Source organism: Stylophora pistillata, chromosome 8, assembly GCF_964205215.1.
Source record: "Stylophora pistillata chromosome 8, jaStyPist1.2, whole genome shotgun sequence".
Taxonomy (NCBI): Eukaryota; Metazoa; Cnidaria; class Anthozoa; order Scleractinia; family Pocilloporidae; genus Stylophora; species Stylophora pistillata.
In genome coordinates, this window is record NC_142526.1 from 11,107,897 (window position 1) to 11,129,284 (window position 21,388).

The following is a 21,388-nucleotide window of genomic DNA, read 5'->3' on the forward strand; positions in this document are numbered from 1 at the left end:
TTCTAGTTTTGGTTTACAGTTCCTAATTAGTTTATAATTCAAGTTAAAATAGTTTAACAAGACAGACACACTCAATGAAATAAACTTGGTGTTTATAACATTTGTCTGTCCAAAAAGACAGCGAATAAAAATATTAGGGCCATCCCATGATGAATAGCTTCCACAACAATGGTACGACTGTAACTTCTATTGTTTGTGTTAAAAAACCATGGTAAACAGGAATAGAAATATGTGTAAAAACCGAGCCATTTTGCATATTGAAAACCGTTCTTCCATGTTCTATCATTCTTTACAATTTTCCCATTATCACTGCATATCCTAATGCCACGCAATGTAGAGCCTTGAGAGACATTTTTGGATCAAAACCGCCCCTCGACGATTACAAGATTATCTTGATTCATCCAACTGACATATCCATTTCCTTTGAGTGAAGGACTCCTTAGTTGGCTGGACTCGTTTGCAAGTGCAGAGTACATATGGACATTTGATGACTGGTACTCCAGCTTAGTCCTTTAGGATATTGTGCACCAAGATCGTGACGTACTTCCGGTCGTGCTGACATCATCATCGTCATCTGACTCGTCACCTTGTGATATGTCATCCTCATCCTCGCTACTCTCCGTGTCACTTATATCCGGGAGACTGAAGCGACGGATGTGCTTAGCTGTGACGTAGCCGTCCCCTGTTTCCGGTCTGCAAAGGAGGCGAAAGAGAGGATGGTTAACTTTTCCTCAAATCTACAGATAGCTACCTCCGCTAGGGTGCAAACGTTGCTGTCTTTGACAAGACGATCGTTTGGCGAGCGAACGTAAATTGGAAAAGATATTCACACAAGTTAAGTCCTTAATTCATACGAGTTTGGTTTTTTACAGCATCGATGCTGAGTGGTCTTCACATGAAACTAAAACTTGACCAGACTTTAGTTACACATCATGACTTTTTCAAGCTACTTGAATCTATGCCAAATCTGGAGTCAAACATTTTACGGCTTTTGAAACCTCGTTTGTCGACCAAAGCTCAGAAAGAGCGAAAGAAATGTCGCAAGAAGAAACCTCCAATTACCTTGATCGTTTCTTGACCTTTGAAATCGGTAACTGATCCCAGAGTTTCAGCTCCAGTCCTCCCGTACACATCCTGTGAAGGGTCACCTGATCACGTGTTGTCTGCGTGCATGATAGGCACGTGATGCTTCCTGTGTTTTTGTCGTCTACGGTTGCTACATATTCCTCTGATGGTAAACGGCGAACTAAACCATCGAAAAAGTGGAAAAATAAACTGAGTTAAAGATGAAGTAATTGATTGACCAACAATCCTGCTTGGGTTGATCTGTTTGGAGCAATTTTTAAGTGAATAGCTTAAGTTGGTTTGACTTCGTTCTTTAGTTGGTCATAAGGACTAAATCGACCACCTTTCCAATCAGATTCAAAACAAGAACCAATCATGAAAAAGGCCACGCGCGTTTTCCCGCCCTCCACGCTCGTCACCGCTGTTCACCTTGAGTCCTCAGTAATTTCTTGAGATATTTTTCTTTATTCTAATTGGTCACCAGCTTCGGAAGCGTCTTATCAGAGCGAGGTGGACCATCGAGAAAGGGGACTGGGCGCCTTCCGTGCCCCCTTCCTTCCTTCTCACCGTCGCTTGCCCCCTTGGAACAAATTTCCTTCTCTCCCCAGCCCTCCGCTGGCAGAGATGACCGCTATAATTTTAACCAAGAAAAGCATGTGCTGAGCACTCACTCGCCAAAATTACGTCTGCACTAAGGGGTATCTAATCGGCAAATGTGAGTGCGCTTATGTGTTGTGACGCTAAGGGAGTTTTACAGGGTATGCAAAGAAGCAACTGCGTGAATAGCTCCTTTCAAGCTGTAGAGCAATAATTCATAGAACATCTGAAGCCATAATGTGAGGCAACCACACTGAGCAAGGTAAAAAACAAGCCTTACCATTCAAGTATCCATTGCCATGGTCCAGGTCGTAACCAGCGCTAACAAGACACGAACCTGTCGTTTCCATGGCACCTGTCGACCCGAATTCTGTCGTGTGATTACGAATCTTTCGGAGTTTACCTATGCGATCAGACAAAAAACATGAGAAAACCATCGGGAATGAGACATTCAACCATGACCAAACATAATTCAGGTAAAAGAATGTGATGGCTGTACCCGATTTTAAGTCCATCGCCTTCATGTTAACTCCATCATCTCCCCAGTATACTGTTTCCTCCGTTGTTGCCAAGCAACGTACCCTCCTTGGTTTGACAGTCACACCCGCGGTAGTTTGGTCCACAGGAGCCTGGTCCGAGCTCATTACAGGCTTGAGAGAATTGTCCCTCACGTCCCAAACCTTCACCACTCCTCTGGCCGAGCCACTGATCACTCGGTCGTCCTGGAACTAAAGGATTGGAATTAAAAAAATCGAATTCTTCAATCAAAAGTCCTGCTGTTCATAAAAGAATCATGTTGTCTATAATTTTTAAAACAAAAAAAGGCTTGTACTCTTTCGAAATGGCAAAATTACTTTTCTCTGCATAACCTTTGACTGGGCATAAAATCGACAAAGTTGTTTATATCAAAGCGAAAAGGATTATTTCATGAATAAACTTCGCTTGCTTTATTTTTCTCAGAAAGTAATCAATAGCAGTTCCAAAGCCTTTTGACAAACCAAGAGAATATCAGCCGAACAAAAAAAAAAGAAATTGAAAAACAATTTTTCACGCGGGCGTGATTTCCGCCCGTCCGCCTAGGAGTACCATGTCACCATAGTTACCTTAATGGCCGTGACCGCATCTTCATCATGACCACGCACAGATCTCACGCAATTTCCGGTCTCAAGGTCCCACAGCTCAACCTTACCACCATCTGTAAAGATACACAATAATGTTTGCTTTCCTCTCTTTTTAAGATCATGCACTACGATTCGACAGTGAGGTTTTTCCCATGATCAGTTGAGGGATTTTCGTTTTATTTGAAAACAACAGAGTTTCGTGGTATCTCTGACAGACGAATATATTTGTCAATCGGTGAATCACGATTAAAATTGACCTAGCAGTTACATCTGAGTATAGATATTCTTTTTTTCATTTTACCTACTTGCGTTGGGCATACCATTTGAAACGATGAGTACCACTCAGACTGTGGGGTAATTTCGTCAGACTGAGAATAACAGTTCAACAGATTGAACTATGGTAACTAATATCTGGGCAAAAATCAAAATGTATAAATAGAGAAAAAGCTTGTTAAGAAACAGGCTATACCTAATTGCCGTTCTAATTCTCTTATTTCACATTTTTAATTCTACATATTGTTTCAGTTGAAACCAAGAATTCAATTAACGTTTAAATTTTTACACCATATTCTGTAGCGTCTGATATCTTGAAGGCCACAGTCAAGGCTGATGCAATCAGTAACTTTGCTGGTTTCGCAGACAAAAAATACAGCTAATTCATCAAAACTCAGTATATATATTTTTTTTATAGTGACGTTCCAGATATATTTTTGTTCATTATGACGTTCCCATACAAGTCTACGCTTTCGCTGACTGAGGGAGCAAAGTTCGCTTGTTTATAGAAACGTGATCAACACAACATTATCACATGTTAGTACAAGAACTTTGACCAACCTAGTCCAGCCGCAGTTAGATTACGGCGACAGTCGAGGCATTCAACAGGTGAAAAGGCGTACATGGATCGTTGTATCTGACCTAAGGAACGAGGAGAAAAAAATTCACTTTACAACGAAGAAAAAGTTACTACGCAATCAGAATTATGCAAGGGAAAAACCTTCGAGCTACATGTATCTATTATTAAATGAAAACGAAAATGAAAATGCATTCACATCACTTACGCACAAATCCCATTTTTAAAGTGAATGAAGTTAACACTGTTCTCAAATCCCCGTTAAGATTTCAGTCGCTTTCTGACAGACAAGCAGTAATTTTCGCGTTTTTGGTAATATGGATGTATTTGAAATTTGAGCTTGTATAGGCGAGTTCACAATTCCTGTTATGCAAATACGTAACTCCCAAAGGACCATTAAAACAAAGGGGAGGTTAAGTATGACGTTTGCGGCATCAGCAAACATAATACTTAAGACGTAGAAACTAAACCGAGCAAGCGTTCGATTCCATCTTCCGTGACTGCAACCGTTTTCCGAGTACAAGAACAGAAACGAGAGAAATGAACTTCTGATCGCTGGCTAGGTTAAGACTCGTAAAAGTAACGTTATGATTTAATAACGTGACGGAGGCCACAGATGCGTGACTCCACAACGTGACAACGAAAATATCACGTACAAACTCACGTTGATAGACTTGATAAGTAAACAGCAGAAATAAAGAAGTTCTGCAAACACACATATTGACAAAAATATAACACAGAAACGGCGATAAGATCGACTTTCAATCTCTTACTGATTTATGAAAAAGAGAGGACGTACTGAAGGCGGGTTTTGGGGGAGGGAGGGGGGAGTTGGTAAGTCAAGCGAAGAAAAGTACACGAGCCGCTCTTCGATACACACGCCACAGAACCGCGTGACCACGCTGTAAAGCTACTTCCTTGCATACAACTGCTTAACTTACCGTTAGAGAGAGACCAGATTTTCATGGAGCAATCTTTTGAGCCCGTGATAACCGAGTACTGATCAGGTCGAAAACCGGAAGACACATCTGGGGAGATATAGCAAATAAGTGTAAACACTAATGAGGTTGATGGGGACGGCCAGAAATGGCTCCAGAAAGACGAAATAAGATAGCCCTACAGATCAAATTGATAACAGATTTGGAAAATAAGGCCGAACAGAACGGGAGGTTTAAGAGAGACGGAGAAACACAGGTAAGCAGAAGGGCAAAAAAAGGGTAAACAGATGAAGTCACAAAGAATGTCTGACCGACGGAGACAGGTAGACTGACAGACATTGCAACGGATGAATAAAGGGGGGAATTTTCTTAAGAAATAGTTACTATGGTGCTGCTTCGGTGAAGGATTTTACAAGATGATTTTTTTTTTCTTTTTTATCAACTGAGTTGGTAAATTGGCCACCGTAAAGAGTTTCCAAAGCTGATGTATCGAACATAAACCCTTCGTCAGAGCGGATAACGACGGGCTAACGCTCGAAACGTCAGTTTTAGAGAGACTGCAACACAGAGAGTTGAGTAGAGATGCAAGGGGGGGATCCTCCAGAGAGTAAGGTCTAACAGAGAAAAATAGATGAATACCCAGACAGAAACATTGACAAAGAAATATCAAAAGCACTCACTCACCGCATGATGCCATATCCCTTTTGGGCAGAAGGAAAACAGAAGTTACAGAGCCAGTATGACCACCAAGGCTCCTCATCTCTTTCCCAGTGTCAGCATCCCACAACTTCAGCATGGTGTCGCGACTGCAAAGAAACCAGCGACGTTGTAAAGTAAGAAAAAACCAGACTTATTACGTTTTAAAAATCGAGTTGACTTCGAAGCAAACGTGAACTTCTTCAAGGTTTTTGGCCTTTTTTTTTTTTTTTTTTTTTTTGTTCTTTTTTTTTAAATAAATGTCTCTTAATAATTAAACCACCCACGAGAAGCGAACCAGATTATAGCTCTACGGATAACACAACTGAGAATCCAGGAGTGATCAGCATCCAATTTCTCCTTACAATATCACCCCTGAATCACACATCAAAGTCATGAGAATAAAGGAAATGATCACCGAATAGTGAAGCCCTTGATTGTTAAACAAATTCTCCTTGTCTGCACCTTAAGAAATGTATAGAGAACAGTATGGAGAATATGCATACTGATGTTAGGGTGTAAATGGTTAAAGCTGAAAAAAAAAACGTTCGCAATTTAGCCTCACGATACTATTGTGATAAGAAGCAAGACGTTACTGAGAAATTCAAAACTAACACTTTAGTGTTAACGAACACAAACAAATAAATTAACGAAAAATAGATAAATAAACAAAATTAAACTATGAACGATAACGGAAAAAAAAATTCTTACGAAAAACTCAGGGGTTCCCGTTGTACAGTATCTTTTTTTTTTCTCAAGCCTCGATTGGCAGATTTATAAATATGTAGCGGCAACGCTAAGTTCTCGTGTTCATTGCTTTAAAATATTTTTAGTGCTTCTTCTGAAATCAGCGCTTAATTGATGCGGTTCGTGATTTTGTGAACAAACAAAAGAGGCCCGGTGAACTTCCCGTGGACAATAAAATAAAGAAAAACGATAAAGTCAATAAGTTAGCTGGACGTTTGTATTTCATGTTAGCGCCATTACTAACTCGTTTTTAGAAACAACAAGAACCCGAAACGACATACCCATTCTTAGTATCTTATGTGGAATTGTCTTAAATTTTTTATGTGTGATGACGGAGGAAGATTCATGCACCATTTGGGAGACAAATAGAAAGACACTGAAAGACACAAAGGTCTAGCTAGAGTTACTCTTCTGTAATTTCACTACCTAAAAAAAAAGGACACACTTCATAGGTTCACGACCACTGAACTCAGAGACTGCTTTTCTTCCACGAGAAAACAACAGCATATGCCGCGTTTCAACGATTTGCAGATGTGGAGGAAACAGTATTGGATAAAGGACATTCCAATTAAATATAAGCTGGAAAATAAGATTTTCTGAATTGATATCGGTAACTGAGGTCGACTAGGAATAGCAACATTACACGATAAGTTGATAACAAGTAACAGAGCCATTAGATAAGTAACAATACCCGTTCTTATCCTTCCTGATATTAAACAACATGGCAGTAAGTTAGTAGCTTGGAATGCCGATAAAATATTTCACGTCCTATCACCGTTCAATCTTAGCATGACGCTTCTCTGCTGCTTTCGCCGAGTTTGGCCATGGTGTGTGCGCCTGTCAATCGGTAAATAACAGCCTCAAGGCAAGCCAAAGTTCCTTGCAAATTAGATGAAACTAAACTATCATTAAATATTAAGAAATTCAAAGCCGCATATCGCAGCAGTGAACTGGTCTTGTGGCAGGTACGTGCATAACTGTCACGGTAGATATAACTTGGTGTTCATGAGATTATTAGCAGAATAAACAATTCAAAACGTGAAGAAATTCGCTACAAAGAAAAACTTCAAACACTATCCTTTTTAGACGAACTCTGACAACTTGGCGAATGAAAATTGTAGGCAAAATTGTTTTTATTCTGGCCGAATTAACAAGGCCGCCGGCAAGTCTATCGTTTAGATGGAATATCTGGCTAGGGGCTATAAGGACCAAGTAAATATTCCAGTTAATTTGTAAGACATGATTAAAGAAAGAAACAACCTTTTTGCGAAACAGCCTGTGCTTCAACTTATTTGGCTGGTCAAAATAGCTGCTGCCAACTCAATCTAGGCGCTGTGATCACGTGACAAACCAGCACCAATCACATCACGAGTACTGATATCTACTTGCTGCACTAAACGCCATAAAAAAAAAAAGGATTTTCCCGTAGATTTCTTTGGCGCTACCAGCTAAGGCAAAATCGCGATTTGAAATCTGATTAGCTTCTTCGTTTATCCATTAAATATTTTTTGAGAGCTGGGTTGTCTACAAGAGATTGTAAAATGATAAACTTTTGGTTATTTAACCTTTTTTTCCCCGTTTGCTTGAAGTCAACTGAACATAACAAATTTTACTGTCCAACTGAATATCACAAAAGAAAATTAATTCGTAAGAAATTCAAGCAAGTTTTTCGATTGGCCATCTATGGTTTTTCTTTGAGAGAGATGCTCATATAGGGTTGACAGAGATTCTTACTGTCATATAGAGGTCTTCAAATTGCTAAGATAATCAGGCAGGTTTGCCCAGACTGGGGAGGCATACTCCATCACTGAATGAATCAGGCTGGAATACACCATAACTAACTCCCTTTCTAAAACACCTGACTTCTTCAGACAATGCAGTGTGAACAGACGTTTGTGAGCTGTCTGAACAATGTACTCACAGTGCGTAATGTCGGGGGAGGGGGGGGCAATATCAGAACACTATTAAAGTACAAGCCCCCAAAAATGAATTTTGAAGTAAGGGGTTACACAGATTACACAAATTGTGATGCACTTTAAACCCTTAGAATGACCAGCATGTTATTTCTCCTTAAAATAACATTGCTGAATCATTATTATCCTCATGGAAAAGAGGACACTATTGCTACCTAAAAAGCTTTCATTGATAAAACAATTTTCCTTATCACTACCCAAAGGCAGAAAGGAAATGCATTAGCTTTTTCCCATTTTGGGGAAATCTTGAAGCAATTTTTCCGCCAAAAAGTGAGGGGCATAACCCTTACTGCAGTAACTTGTACTTCTCTGGAGTATTGTGACATACATGATAATGGGAGATCAGAAAAGACAATCCATGATGCATGTATCAACATTTCTTTCAACCTACTTCAGTCCATAGTTTTCCTCATAAATTTAACAGGAGAATTCGGTAATTTTAAAATAACAACCTATAGCTGGTAAGCTTGTCTGTTCTCATAATCTGTTTAGGAGACAATTTATTGGAATTGCAAGGAGAGGTTAAATTTTTAATCATTTCGGGGAGTTTAAGGGTTAATAAAGGAGCTGAATACCATAGCATTCGCTCCGACAAAGGGCTAACGCTCAAGATGTCAGCTTTTGTAATCGTTATGGTAGCCAATTTGCCATTTCAACTTTGTTGATATATCCAAATTATTATGAATACCATAGAGACAATGACAACAACATGGATATATCCAAATTATTATGAATACCATAGAGAAAATGACAATGACATGGAAAAACCATGTGCAATACTTAATATAATCAATTGTAAAACAACATTTGATGGAACATACCTTCCAGACACAAGAACTGAGCCCTCGCAATGAACACAACATATTGCATCATTGTGACCTTCTAAAGATCTCACATAAAACTTCATATCACTGTTTATGGGTGATGATGGCAGTTTGTTTGTTTTTGTTTTAGCCAGTGGAGTATCAGGCACCTTGTCCTGAACAGCACCCTGATTAGTACTCTCCCTTTCATCAGGTTTATTTTCATTCTGTACATTTTGGCTGACAACCTCTTGTGGTGGTCCTTCAACATCAGATGCTAAAAAAGTTGTGGTAGTTACTTCATCATCTTTGATTTCTTGTTGAATGAACAAGTTTGGTTCATCTTCTTTTGGTTGATTTTCCATTTTTTGTATTTCAGCATTCAGTTCAACTTCCCTTGTTACCAACTGCTGCACTTTGGAGCGTACTTCATCTTTTGTGCAAAGCTAAAAATATCCAAAAAAAAAAAAACTCAAAATGATTGATTACTTAATCTGTTTATTTAAAAATAAAAAACTGCACATCTATGGTATAACAACAACATGATAGATCATTGCAAGGCAAGTGACCTACACTGGGAGAGCCTCATTAATTCAGGATTCCATAGTGTTATGTAAAAAGAGTATTAATCATCTAGCACTTTGTTAGGTATTGAGGTGCACTATGAAGCTACAATGGAGATCTTGGTGGGCTAAGTTAAAAACACATGCTTGCATGGTTGTTCAGACTGTTTTGTTACCATTTCTTTCAGTTTTTCTCTTCTCAATGCTCTCCAAAGTGATAATAATAGTGATGTAGATTATTTTCTTGGGCATGAATACCTTTTGGGCCCTTCTCAGAGTCATTTTAACCCTCTCCTAGTGGTTCTGGCCAAAATGACTCTGAGGTGGGCCTAAAACATATGCCCACAGACAGAAATTCTGTTGTTTAAATTGTAACTTGTCAGGGGTTGGGATAATTGGTTTTCAGAGCAGATCTTTGAAAATGCACTGACCAGTACCCATTCATTTTCTGGGTGAATGTACTTTGGATCAAAGTTACATGCCTTCAGCTGTGGAACACAACAAAATAACTGCTACTGTATGGCTAAAACCCACATCTTTAATTCCAAAGTACTACACTTTAGCCTTAAGGCTCTTTCAGTTTCAACTGGACAGACCAGCAAGCGAATCCTTTTCCAAAGAAATATGTGAAAAATCAGTCACCGGCAATTACAGAACATTGACAAGCTGGCAGTGACTCAACAGAAAACGTTTGTAATGGTTTCTCATAGCTGGTTCAAACAAAAGGATTTTTTTGGGCAACCCTGGCTAAATCAACCTGAAATTGGTGTCGAAATAGACTTTGAATCGTGTTTAGCAAATTCAGCATTAAATAGAAATGTGGAAAATTAAAATCAGTGGTTTAAAAGGTAAAAAACATTGTTACTTACTTTCGACCAGACCCACCATTTAGAATAAGTCAACAGATAGATAAAAATAACCGGCATCTGTGCCAAAATTAACTCTCATGCTTATCTGTCGTTTCCGGCCAGGTGACCTATTCTTAACGCGGAACTCATCGAAGACGAAAAATAAAGTCACACTCGACCACGGGTAAATTACAGTTAAGCCGAATTATTTATTTTTTACTAATATGAAACACGACCTCAGTAACCTTAAATTAGAATTAAATTGATTGCTGACATCTAAAAAGCAAGTTGACCCATATCTCTGCTTATTCCGTTTTTTACTCTCAAGCTATAAGCAAAGAAGTGGAGCTTTAGCAAGACGCGTAATAAACGTGGCTATTGTTTACAATAGCATCGTTTCTTAACGAAATTTTAACTTTTTCTATTACCTTACGGTATTCTTCTTCCGTTAATTCTCGCTCTTGTTCCTCTAATTTTTCAATTTGCCGTAGCTTTTTCCTGAATTTTCGTAACTCAGTTGCGATTTTCTGCTTATCGAAGTCGGCCATAATACACGGTAAAATAGAGATGAGACTGGGAATTAGTGTTTCAACATCTTCCTGGCTGGGGTATGGCTTGGTCTTTTCTCATTTCTACCCTCCCCCTCCCTCACATTTTGATGATCTAACGGGAATGCCAAAAACACAGCAAACAGCAGGTCGTTTCTTTATCTTTGTTTTCCCACAGCGATTAAAATTTTAACCCAAATTTATTTGTCTCCCAATCAGATAACATTATTAAAAAAATGGCGCTTTGTATATAAAGCTCAACTCTATCAGATGAGATCCGTTTCGATAAACTAAAAAGGTACATTTCCATATAGTCCATATTTATTAAGATTTAGAAGTCAAAACATGTGTTGAAACGAAATTATTTATATTAGACCGCGTCATGAAATAATTAAAATGGTTGATGGACCGTGCAGAATTGTATAAACATTCTAAAGCGATTTTTCTTTATTTCCTGCCGAGTATAATTTCATCAATTTTCAATGAACTTATATTGATTTATCGTCTTCTATTATTTGAATACCGAAACTGTTTCCAGAATCCCAGCTGCCTCAATAAAACTGTCGTATTTTGAGCTAGTATGTTTTAAAAAATTCAATATGGATTTCGAAATTAGACGCGTCCGTGGAAATAGAATATGCTGATTGCAAATAAGGAGGTGTCATTTCATTGGTTGGCGGGCGGCACAGTGGAGTGTATTTCTCTTCAAAGACGACAGAAGTAAAAGGTGTCTTGTATGTCAGAGCCATTAGCGGAACTTGCGCCTCGCTAATTGACAAACAGAAATGCTCATTCGCTGAATTCTCAATCGTGTAAAGAATCTCTCAGAAAGGTATTCTGTGTCAGCTACGCTTGAATTGTGAGGAGCGTGCGGCATCTCGCATCGTACACCCTTGATCGGTGTTATTCATGCCTCTTCAGTCAAGAGCCTTAGTTAATATATGTCAAGTGTTGTGACAGTCTTACTGATGAGTCACTTAAGAGAATTTTAAATTTCGCCTCTTGAAGACAACTTGTTTCGACAGCGGGAACTCGACAATCGATATACTTAATATATTTTATTGCTGACCTCAAATTTTCGCCAACTGTGGGTCAAATGCGAACGTTTCACGGATGGCGGCCAAGTTTAGCTGGATCGTAGTGCAAGTACTGCTCTCTGTATGGATTCGAATTTGTTGTTCTTCTTGCGGTGACCTCCTTGAAGGTAAATCCGGAGACCTTCGTTTTCCGATAAGCGGAGGAAATGTGGGCGAAAGCCTTCGCTGTACTTGGACAATTACAGTGCCAGAGAGGTTTCGTGTGAAAATTACATTGACGGACTTTGTCATGAAAACAACATGTTGTTCTTGTACGCACGATTTTTTAGAAATTCGCGACGGGTCTCTCGACAATTCCACTCTCATTGGACGATTCTGTGCTAAAAGGGAACCAAAATTTATTTACTCCACGAGAAATGTTATATGGATTCAATTTGCGTCTGATTTTCGTACCTACAGAGGTAATCGTTTTCGTCTGTCATACGAAGCAGTGTGTGGCAGCCATTACACTGATCCTTCGGGCAGTTTTCGCTCGCCTGGATATCCGTTTCCTTATGAAAACAAAGATTGCATCTACAGCATCAAGGTGCCGAAAGGGAGGATAAAGGTAAAGTTCGAGAGCTTTAGAGTTAATGGTCGAATGCCTGTTTGTTTATATGATTTTCTTGAGGTGAAGGAAATTGGATACTTTGTACTTTCAAATTCTCAAGGAGAATCGAGACGTGGTCGTTACTGCGGCATTAACAAACCGCCTATTATTTATTCTACAAAGGGACGAATTCTGTGGTTTAGATTCAAAAGGTCAGGTAGCAGCGAATCAGGATTCGTAGCTAATTATCACACCATTTTCGCTGGAGAGGGAACATGCGGTGGAACCTTTAAAGATACATCGGGGTTAATTTACTCGCAAAATTACCCCTATCACTTTCCACCCGGCCAAGAATGTGCGTGGAAAATTCGGGTGGATCCTAACATGCATGCACATTTATACTTTGACACCTTGAAGTTTGGATCTAAAATGGATGGAGTCTGTGAGTATGGACATTTAGAAATTTATGATGGCTCAGATGAATCCTCTTATAAAATTGGTGAGTATTGCGGAGATGTCATTCCTAACAAGATCATTTCTAGGACAAATGAGCTAATGATCAAGGCTATATCTGATTACAAGCAAACGAACATTGGATGGTTTTCTCTGCATTATGAATCATCTTCTGGAAGTGTTTGCGGATTGTCAAAGTTTACCTGCACAAATCGGCAATGCATTGAGAGTGATAAAGAATGCAATGGTCAAGAAGATTGTGAAGATGGTTCAGATGAAGAAGTTTGCCCTGAAACAAAAGACCCTGATTTTCTCTCTTGGTACCGATTCTGGCCAGTCAGCATTGTGGGAGGAATGCTTATTGTGGGAGTATGGCTTTGGAGAGCATGGAAAAAAATAATGGCAGCTCGATCTGAAGTGGACAGACCTCGTGTTGCTACTCTATCGCCAAATCATATCGAGATGCTCCCATGTACTTCTGTGGAGCCTCCTAGTTACAGCGAGGCTGTTGCTGAAAATGCAGAGCTGCCGCCCACTTACGAGGAAGCTCTCAGAGAACGATTGAACCCTCCAAATGGGATACAAGATGCTGACTCTCTTTGGGTTCATTCTGACCCAAATACTGGCAGCACAGCATTGCCCAGGAATGTAGGCCAAACTTTGTCTATGATAGTTTACGAGGGTTCATCAACAGGTTGTCATGGCTCTCCATATGACAGTCACAGAAAGAGAGGTTATACTTCTCTACACTTAAATGCTCAAAGTGTTTAAAGTTCTCCTAGGTTATAATTATAATAATTATTAGTTTTTCCACTTCAACAGCTGGTAGTTTGGCAGAGATCAGTCAGTCATTGGATGTAGCCTGCAATTATTATGGTTTTGCTTGACTACCCACTGTGACTGATTTAGAAAAAATATTGCCGCTCTATAGTCAATTGGAAGTAAAAGTTAAACCAATTGTTACTGGGCCACCCCTATTTTCACGCTCTTGTATTTTCTCTTAGCATTCATCCTTTCTTTGATTTCTCACTTTCTTTTGATTGGCAGCTGTCATTATCTTGGATTATATTTTCCTGCATTCAGACAAAATGAACTTTAAACAGAATGGCTACTTATTTAGATGAGGTCAAACCGAAACCACAGTTTTACCTAAGCAATTAATGGGCCTTACATACTCTCCATTAGGTTGTTTTCATTAAATAAATGTCCTTCCACTACTAACTTTCAGTTCTCTTGATGCTGTTCACAAAAATAAACATTCATGTCAAAGATTTAGCTAAATTCAAGATAGTTTAGAACTTGGTTCTGCTAAACAATGGCTAAACTTTGTTTAAATAAGTGACTCAATATGTTTAGTTTACAGAACATAGCAGCAGGCTTTCTGTCTGTTGTTTGTTTAATTCTTTCACTTCCAAGAGCTCATTACTAATTTCCTTACTGTCTTAATGCCTACAATTCCATTGGTGATGGCCGGGAGAATTTGGATCCATTGATAATACCCTAATTAATACTGCATAGCTAGGCCTTCCAACTTTCAGTAATTTTCCCAAAATTACAGAATAACTTTAGCTGACATCGGCAAATCAGTTTCCTTTTAATTTATATCAGTCAGAAATTCCAAAACAAGCAAAGTTAAATGGATGAACAAAACTCAAGTTCTTCAGAGGATGCATTTTTACGCAAGTTACCAGTTTTTCACAGTTTTGCTGCTGTAAAATTAAAGTGGCCAGACAGCTTTCGATCTCCCCAATATATTAATTAAAACACATGCTGGGCAATCCTCTCTCAGGGCTGTCAGTGTTATTGTGAACATAGTGTTTGTAAACTTGTTTAAGCCAAGTAATCTTGACTAGATTTCACCAAGATTTTAATGAAAGCTTAGGTAATTTGAAAAAAATGTATTACAAAAATAGGAAAATTACTAGTTCGCCAAATCTATATATATTTCAAAATTTACATCGAAATAGTGTATACACGGTTAGCCAAAGGGCTATTGACTAGTGTCTACAACAGAATGCAATTAACTCTACAAGCATTCATTGCCAGTGATACTCTAGCTATTTACAATAAAACTTCAGTTGTTCATAAACAGTGTGATTATTGCTCACTTTGATCACAGGGATGGGTACGCACTTAGATGAATCTATGGCAAATTGAGTGTCTCACAGACTAGGCACTTTACCCTTTATACCCCAATATCGGTTTGTATATTCCCCATACTGTTCTCTCTACATTTCTTGTCACACTGACAAGGAGAATTTGTTTACTGATCATGAGTATCTTAAAATATCTTAACCGCCTCCTGGTTAGCTCAATTGGTAGAGCACAGGACTGTTGTGCAGGAGGTCGAGGGTTCAAGCCCTGTCCAGACCAACACTCTGGGTCTTAAAATAACTGAGGTGAAATTGCTACCTTTCTATAATATCAAGAAATGGATAGATATTCTAGTCTTCTTGGATAAGGACAAATAAACTGTAGGCCCTGTCTCCTGCAGGGTTAGGGGTAGGAGATGTTAATTTCCCACGCATGAGATTACTGTGTGGTGGATGCCCTCCCCTGGGGTGGGATGGGTGGGTTTACTGGGCCCGCAGTACTTGGCGCAAGCTGTTGTAGTGTCCCTGTCTGTTGGTGAATCTAATAAATTAAAAAATTAAATTAAAATTAATTCCAAAAGTCTCAGTAACTAACATCAGTATGCATATTCTCCGTACTGTCCTCCCTCCATTTCCTATGCAACAGCTGAAGAGAATTCTTTTGATGATCAAGAGCTTTAGTTGGTGATCATTTCTTTTATTCCTGTAACCTTAGATGTTTTAATTCAGGGGTGATAATGTCTGGAGAAATTAGATGCTGGTCACTCTTAAGGTTGTGTTGAGGACAGTGTGCTTGAGCTTCTAACAGGTGATGAGGCCAAATAATGATGCATCCGCATTTATAAAATATTTAAGATAGTACACTCTCATTGGGGTCTAAAGAAGAGAGTATGTTAACAATTGTGAGGTCACTTTTTCTGTTTGGAATTTTGAGAGAAACTTATAAAGCGAAAAAAAAAAAAAAACCTTTTTCCTTTATTTACATGGCTTCATCTAAAAATAACAGACCACTAATAGTTCTTAAACAAATAAAATAAGACATCCTATCATCTTTTGTTGTATAAGATTTGTCAAGACTGGAAAAAGTGAAAATACCAATTCAATATGCTTAAAAATGCCCTAAGCACTGCATGGTCTTAATGGCTAGTTTTTAATAATTATCTACACTGGTATCAATGGTATCAAGTCTAATTTGCACACTCATTTTAAATTACACATTCTAATTACAAAGTTTCTTGAAGGCTGTATGTTAAATATTAAACCATAATAGATGAGTCTTAATTAAGCACTTTTTGAAACCAATTAATATTGTCCAAAAGCCTAATTTGAAGGAGCTTGTTCTAGAGCCTCAGGCCTGCAATAGAGAAGGCCCCATTGATGATCCAAGTCATCATCATCATCAAAAACCACGCTCAGCATTCTTCTTAACATGGGATGAAGTAGAGGCATTGGACTTGATAGCCACTTCTTCTGGATCAATTGGTCTGGTGCCGTCACTCTGTTCCAGTGGCAGGCTGCCCCTATTTTCATCCTGGGTTGAACTTAACACTGCTCCTTTAAAATCATAATAAAAGAAATATGAATTTCTCTAAAAAAGCCATGCAACCAACTGTATTAATTAGACATCTAGATCAAAAGATAATCTAACCACCAGCCAAAATTCTCCCACTAAATCTTGATGACCTGAGCTATTTCAATTGCACACATGCAGAGAAGAGTCACTTTTCAATACATACTCTTTTCATAAGATTCTGGTAGGAGGGGAGGGTTGGGGAAGACACATGGCGTACAAGGGTCGGTAACCACCTACCTTCACATGGGACATCAAAGAGTTCACTTCTGGTTTTGATCATTAACACCCCTGCATTCATTTATACAATAAGCTGAATTATACATTTTGATTGGTTCTTAATCATGATCTATTAGAGGACAGATGCAGAGATGACATTACCATTATCAACATTTTGCCTTTCAACATAATATAAAACAAATAGATCTCATGTTATTAAGTGTCTGACGTACAGTAAAAGATGAAAGAAGACATCAAACTTGGGTAAGAACATCAGTTGCACTTGGCTGGACCCTGTGTGCAACTTCTTCGTTCTGACCATGTTTTAAAGTAAAGGGACTACTCACTACTAAAGACTATTTTTAAAGCACTGTATTCTGATAACTGGCCCTCCCATTTAAATTTGCAAGTCGTTAAACCCGTTAGGCATCTCCGTTCCAGTGTTGCTCCAAGGCTTTATGTTCCATTTGTACAGGGCACCTTTCAGCATTCAGCAGCCATGATTTTTAACGAATTGCCAGCAAATATAAGGAATTGCACAGATTTTAAAGAATACTGCAGGCTCTGCAAGGCGTTCTTGAAGGCGCGTGCTTTGTCTTCCTTGTAAAGATATAGAAACAACCACCACCACCAACCAATATTTTCTGCATATTTACTTTCATGTATAGTTTCTGTTACAATTTAGTTAGTCATTATAAATTAGTTTTAATATTAAATTTTAGTATCGTAGGCCTTCACAGATGAAGAGCCACACCTTTTTATGTGGATATACTGTGAATAAACCGTTATTATTATTATTATTAATTATTATTATAAGTAATTTATAGTCTATTACTAAACAGATGCATGACAACTGGGAATCTATATTTATTAACTCTTTAAATCCTAAGATCTTGATTGTTAATTCTCCCCTGTATAGTAGCTGATTCACATTTCCTTAGAAATTAGTTAAGAGGATTTGGATTTAAATCAAATGAACAACTTCTACCTGATGTGTTCAGGTATTCTCATTACTTGTTTCCTGGATATAAATGTATGAATATTATGGGGAGAAGTAACATGTTCATCATTTCTGGGAGTTAAAGGACTTAAAGGGTTAAAAGTTTTCATGGAAACTGAACAATTGGAGCTGTCTAAAATGCTTAGGATCAAAATAAGTTCCAGAACATTGATGAATAAGAATTTCAATTCTCGTGGGTGGAAATCAGGGCCAGATAGTTCAATATTTAAAAAAAAATGATTCGTAATCGAGTTACCGTAATCGTCCGTGTATAAGCCGCACTTTTTTTCACAAGGGTGCGGCTTATCCATGGATACATTTGTGTTTGAAGTTCTCATAAACCTAATTAATGTTCATAAAACTTCTCAAGATGCCAAGAAACAAACATACAAGAAACTGAAAGCGTGTTGCTGTAGTTCATTGACTTTTTCATTGAGTGGTGGCTCCTAAAGGAGTCGTTATGTCTTCGAGTGTTTATCGGCGAATCTTGCTCTCCAAGAGTTCTTTCAAGCGATTAATTTTCGCTTTACTCGAACAACTAAACACCAACATACAAGGAATCTCCATTCCTCCGCAGAGCTGTTTGCAGTGACTTCTGCGGCCAGTCACTTCCACACATATCTTTCCGCCACGTGCGGTAAAGTTCGGTAAAGTACCACAAAATTCGCGAATACTCGCGAGGTAAATGGCGGACTGTTTCGTTGTTTTTTACTACCTTCATGGCAAATTTGTCGACTGCACTATCAGGCTCCTGTTCTGCATGAAGTTTTTCGCCTATTGCGGGTTAAATTACCGGAAGTATTGTAATATTAATTAATGAAATATAGGAACTGAAATGATTGCCTCAGTGCGCGTGCTTTCTGTTTATGCTCAGACAATGGCCATGCTCTGGCCCAGACTCCTCCCAACTTTTTAAAATGTTTAAAAAGCTTGGCTACTAAGACTACTAAGCACTTGTTTGTTCGTTTGTTTGTTTTTTTTCAATGCTGAAGGAGTTTCAACTTTATGGCGTGTTTCGAAGTGATAACCTCGAAAAATCGGATCGAAAGAGCATTTTAAGTTAAAGATGGTGTAAGTTCCAATGAAAAAGAAAGTACGACAAATGAAATTTCGCTTTCTTTAGACTTAATTAACAATTGGTTCATGCTTTAGCGTGCCCTATCGAGTTATGGAGCACGCGGGAAGTTTGGAGAGCACGAAAGAAGCGTAAGAGTTGCCCGAGGCGATAGCCGAGGGAAACTCTAGCTTCTTGAGTGCACTCCAAACTTCCCACGTGCTCCATAACTCGATAGTGCACAGCTGAAAGCATGAACCAATTGTTTTAGAACATAGCCGGTGGAATTGTGCATCAAATCCGACGCGAAAAACGGACAACAATATCAGTTGAAGCGAATCGTGACGGCGCTGTTTCCGAGTCTCCTTTTCCTTTGTTTTTCTCTCTTTCTGCCTCATTTAAGAGCTCTAGCCCAAGGGAAAAGGTCGAAACACTGTCTTCGTTTTCGGACCAGTAGGCCGAGTTTCTGTTTGTATCCATTATTGTCGCGAAATATATTATTTTTCCCCGCGCTAACAATGGCGGCTCGCGCGAAAAAAAAAGTTCTGGCGAAGTCGGATCTGCTGACGCTATCAGCGTGCACTATCGGGATTTTGAGCACGCTCACGTATAATGAATTTAATTGCGCGACTCTGCTAGCTATGTTCTAATAAATATGAAAGATATATAGCCACAACTTTCTATGTCGGTGTTTCGAAACCTTGATTGTTTGTAGCAATACAACTCTACTGAAACTTCAAACCGTATTGTTTATATTTTTTTTCAGATTCTGCTCTTCCAAATCGGAGGTGCGGCTTATCTACGGATGCGGCTTATACATGGACATGGACTTTTACGGTATAAGCCTCATCTCAAATTAAAGACAGAGCTCTTCCCTCTACTGGAAAGAGAAAGTGAAATGTACTACTGTAGGTCGCGTTACAAGATGTCACAACAAAAGTTCATAATTTACCAGAGGCAGATGATTCATTTGTCTTCAATATATCCAAAAGGTGGCCTTGTCCGTCAGTTTCGTCAAGAGCCCGGCAAAACACATCAAAAGCTCGGGGTCCACGGCGAGGAAGAATGTCCAAGAGCTTTCTCGCTTGAGCTCTTCGTGTGGGTTTTGCCCTGATGGTTTCCAAATCATTTTTCGATATACCTCTCTCTTGATATAGATAATTGGATAACTGGGCAGCTTTCAAGTGTTGCACCAGTGCCTCTCTATTCTTACTCAACAAATCTTTTTGCTTTTTATCCATTTTTTACGGGTGTCTCGAAAACGCAGACTTCAAAAACGCAGACCTCGAAAACGCAAGCCGCAGACCTCGAAAAATCTCTTTTCGAAATTTCGAAGAGAACCGTGGTTATCAAGCAACTTTTCGGCGAGGGAGACTTCGTCAGTAACAAATGAATAAAGGCTGATAGTTTCGAAAGAAACTGTTAGGGGCTGCGTTGGTGGGAGTAACGAAATAATTTGGATATATCAACAAAGTTGAAATGGTAAATTGGCCGCCGTAACGATTACAAAAGCTGACGTTTGGAGCGTTAGCCCTTCGTCGGAGCGAATAGAGGAATTGAGGGTTTGTGTGCTTTTAAAGGCAGAAAATGGAGCTACGTTATTGGTGGGAGCATGGCAACGAGAAAAACACGAATAAATTAGTGGAATCAAAAGCATAAATAAGTGTATAAATAAAGTTCATAAATAAATAAAAATAAATAAATAAATAAAAGTGCATAAATAAAGTGCATAAATAAGTGAAAAATTAGTGGAATGTAATCTATTGCATAACTTGCACTTATTGCAAAAAGATATACATCGGCGAAACAGGCAGAAGACTAGGTGACCGATTCCGAGAACACCTTCGAGACGTGGAAAAGAATGACAAGGACACATCGAAACCAGTCGCTAGATATTTTAATTTACCTAATCATTCTAGGCAACATATGGCAATCTGCGGTCTTTCCTTACACTTAGATAGCACGGAAAGCCGTAAAACTCTTGAACAAAAGCTCATCTTTCAAACCGGCAGTCTAAATCCCACAGGGATCAACGAACGCTTTTCATTCCACTAATTTATTCGTGTTTTTCTCGTTGCCATGCTCCCACCAATAACGTGGCTCCATTTTTTGCCTTTAAAAGCACACAAAACCAACAATTCCTCTATTCGCGCCGACGAAGGGCTAACGCTCGAAACGTCAGCTTTTGTAATCGTCACGGTGGCCAATTTACCATTTCAACTTCGTCAGTAACAAGCGTTACGCGCGACCGGAAGTCGACAAAGATCAATTTGAAGATTTGTTTCGCGTTGAGCCAGTGGTCTGCGGACTGACAAATTTGAGTGAAAGTCGCTCTCTCGGTTACTTCAATAACTGACTTACTTCAATAATTCACGCGTAGACTTCCAACGTTGAGCGCAGAACAAAACCATATATGGCTCCATAAATAGACATTCCCTGGTTTTAAGTCGCGGTGTACCACATTCCTTGAAGCGGGAGAGTACAAAACCTGGACCTTGGGTACATGGACCCCTTTCATGTCTTATGTCTTCTTAAATTTCTTCAATTGTCACTCACCAAAAGCTCTATTTTGGAGCGCGAATCTTGCATGAATAATTTCATCTTCCACCGCCGGCTCGACAGCT

At 38.9% G+C, this 21,388-nt stretch overlaps 3 protein-coding genes across 3 annotated transcripts; 1 reads left to right on the forward strand and 2 right to left on the reverse strand.

Moving 5' to 3' along the window:
- Positions 1-77: 77 nt before the first annotated feature.
- On the reverse strand, positions 78-10,785 carry LOC111336060 (uncharacterized). The gene is made up of 10 exons (XM_022942088.2): positions 10,630-10,785; positions 8,809-9,236; positions 5,256-5,377; positions 4,575-4,661; positions 3,618-3,698; positions 2,766-2,857; positions 2,162-2,390; positions 1,943-2,065; positions 1,063-1,246; positions 78-693 (listed from the first exon to the last, which is right to left on the reverse strand). The coding sequence occupies exons 1-10, from the start codon at positions 10,747-10,749 to the stop codon at positions 513-515; spliced, it is 1,647 nt and encodes a 548-aa protein (XP_022797823.2). The 5' UTR covers positions 10,750-10,785; the 3' UTR covers positions 78-512.
- Positions 10,786-11,377: 592 nt separating this feature from the next.
- LOC111336059 (bone morphogenetic protein 1) lies at positions 11,378-14,917 on the forward strand. The gene has a single exon (XM_022942086.2). It carries the CDS (start codon positions 11,863-11,865, stop codon positions 13,597-13,599), a length of 1,737 nt encoding a protein of 578 aa, XP_022797821.2. The 5' UTR covers positions 11,378-11,862; the 3' UTR covers positions 13,600-14,917.
- Positions 14,918-15,875: 958 nt separating this feature from the next.
- On the reverse strand, positions 15,876-20,325 carry LOC148724966 (caspase-2-like). The gene is made up of 2 exons (XM_088731680.1): positions 19,717-20,325; positions 15,876-16,475 (listed from the first exon to the last, which is right to left on the reverse strand). Exons 1-2 carry the CDS (start codon positions 20,003-20,005, stop codon positions 16,321-16,323), a joined length of 444 nt encoding a protein of 147 aa, XP_088587806.1. The 5' UTR covers positions 20,006-20,325; the 3' UTR covers positions 15,876-16,320.
- Between the last annotated feature and the right edge of the window lie 1,063 nt (positions 20,326-21,388).

Bases quoted from the DNA above. Each gene is read 5' to 3' on its own strand.
- LOC111336060 (XM_022942088.2), bottom strand. From the start codon at position 10,749: ATGGCCGACTTCGATAAGCAGAAAATCGCAACTGAGTTACGAAAATTC. The intron at 3,699-4,574 runs GTAAGTTAAGCA...CTCGTTCCTTAG, and splicing joins AATCTGGTCTCTCTCTAACG to GTCAGATACAACGATCCATG. The intron at 1,247-1,942 runs GTAAGGCTTGTT...TCGATGGTTTAG, and splicing joins TGGCAATGGATACTTGAATG to TTCGCCGTTTACCATCAGAG.
- LOC111336059 (XM_022942086.2), top strand. From the start codon at position 11,863: ATGGCGGCCAAGTTTAGCTGGATCGTAGTGCAAGTACTGCTCTCTGTA.
- LOC148724966 (XM_088731680.1), bottom strand. From the start codon at position 20,005: ATGGATAAAAAGCAAAAAGATTTGTTGAGTAAGAATAGAGAGGCACTG. The intron at 16,476-19,716 runs GTAAATTATGAA...ATGATTTTAAAG, and splicing joins AAATGAATCATCTGCCTCTG to GAGCAGTGTTAAGTTCAACC.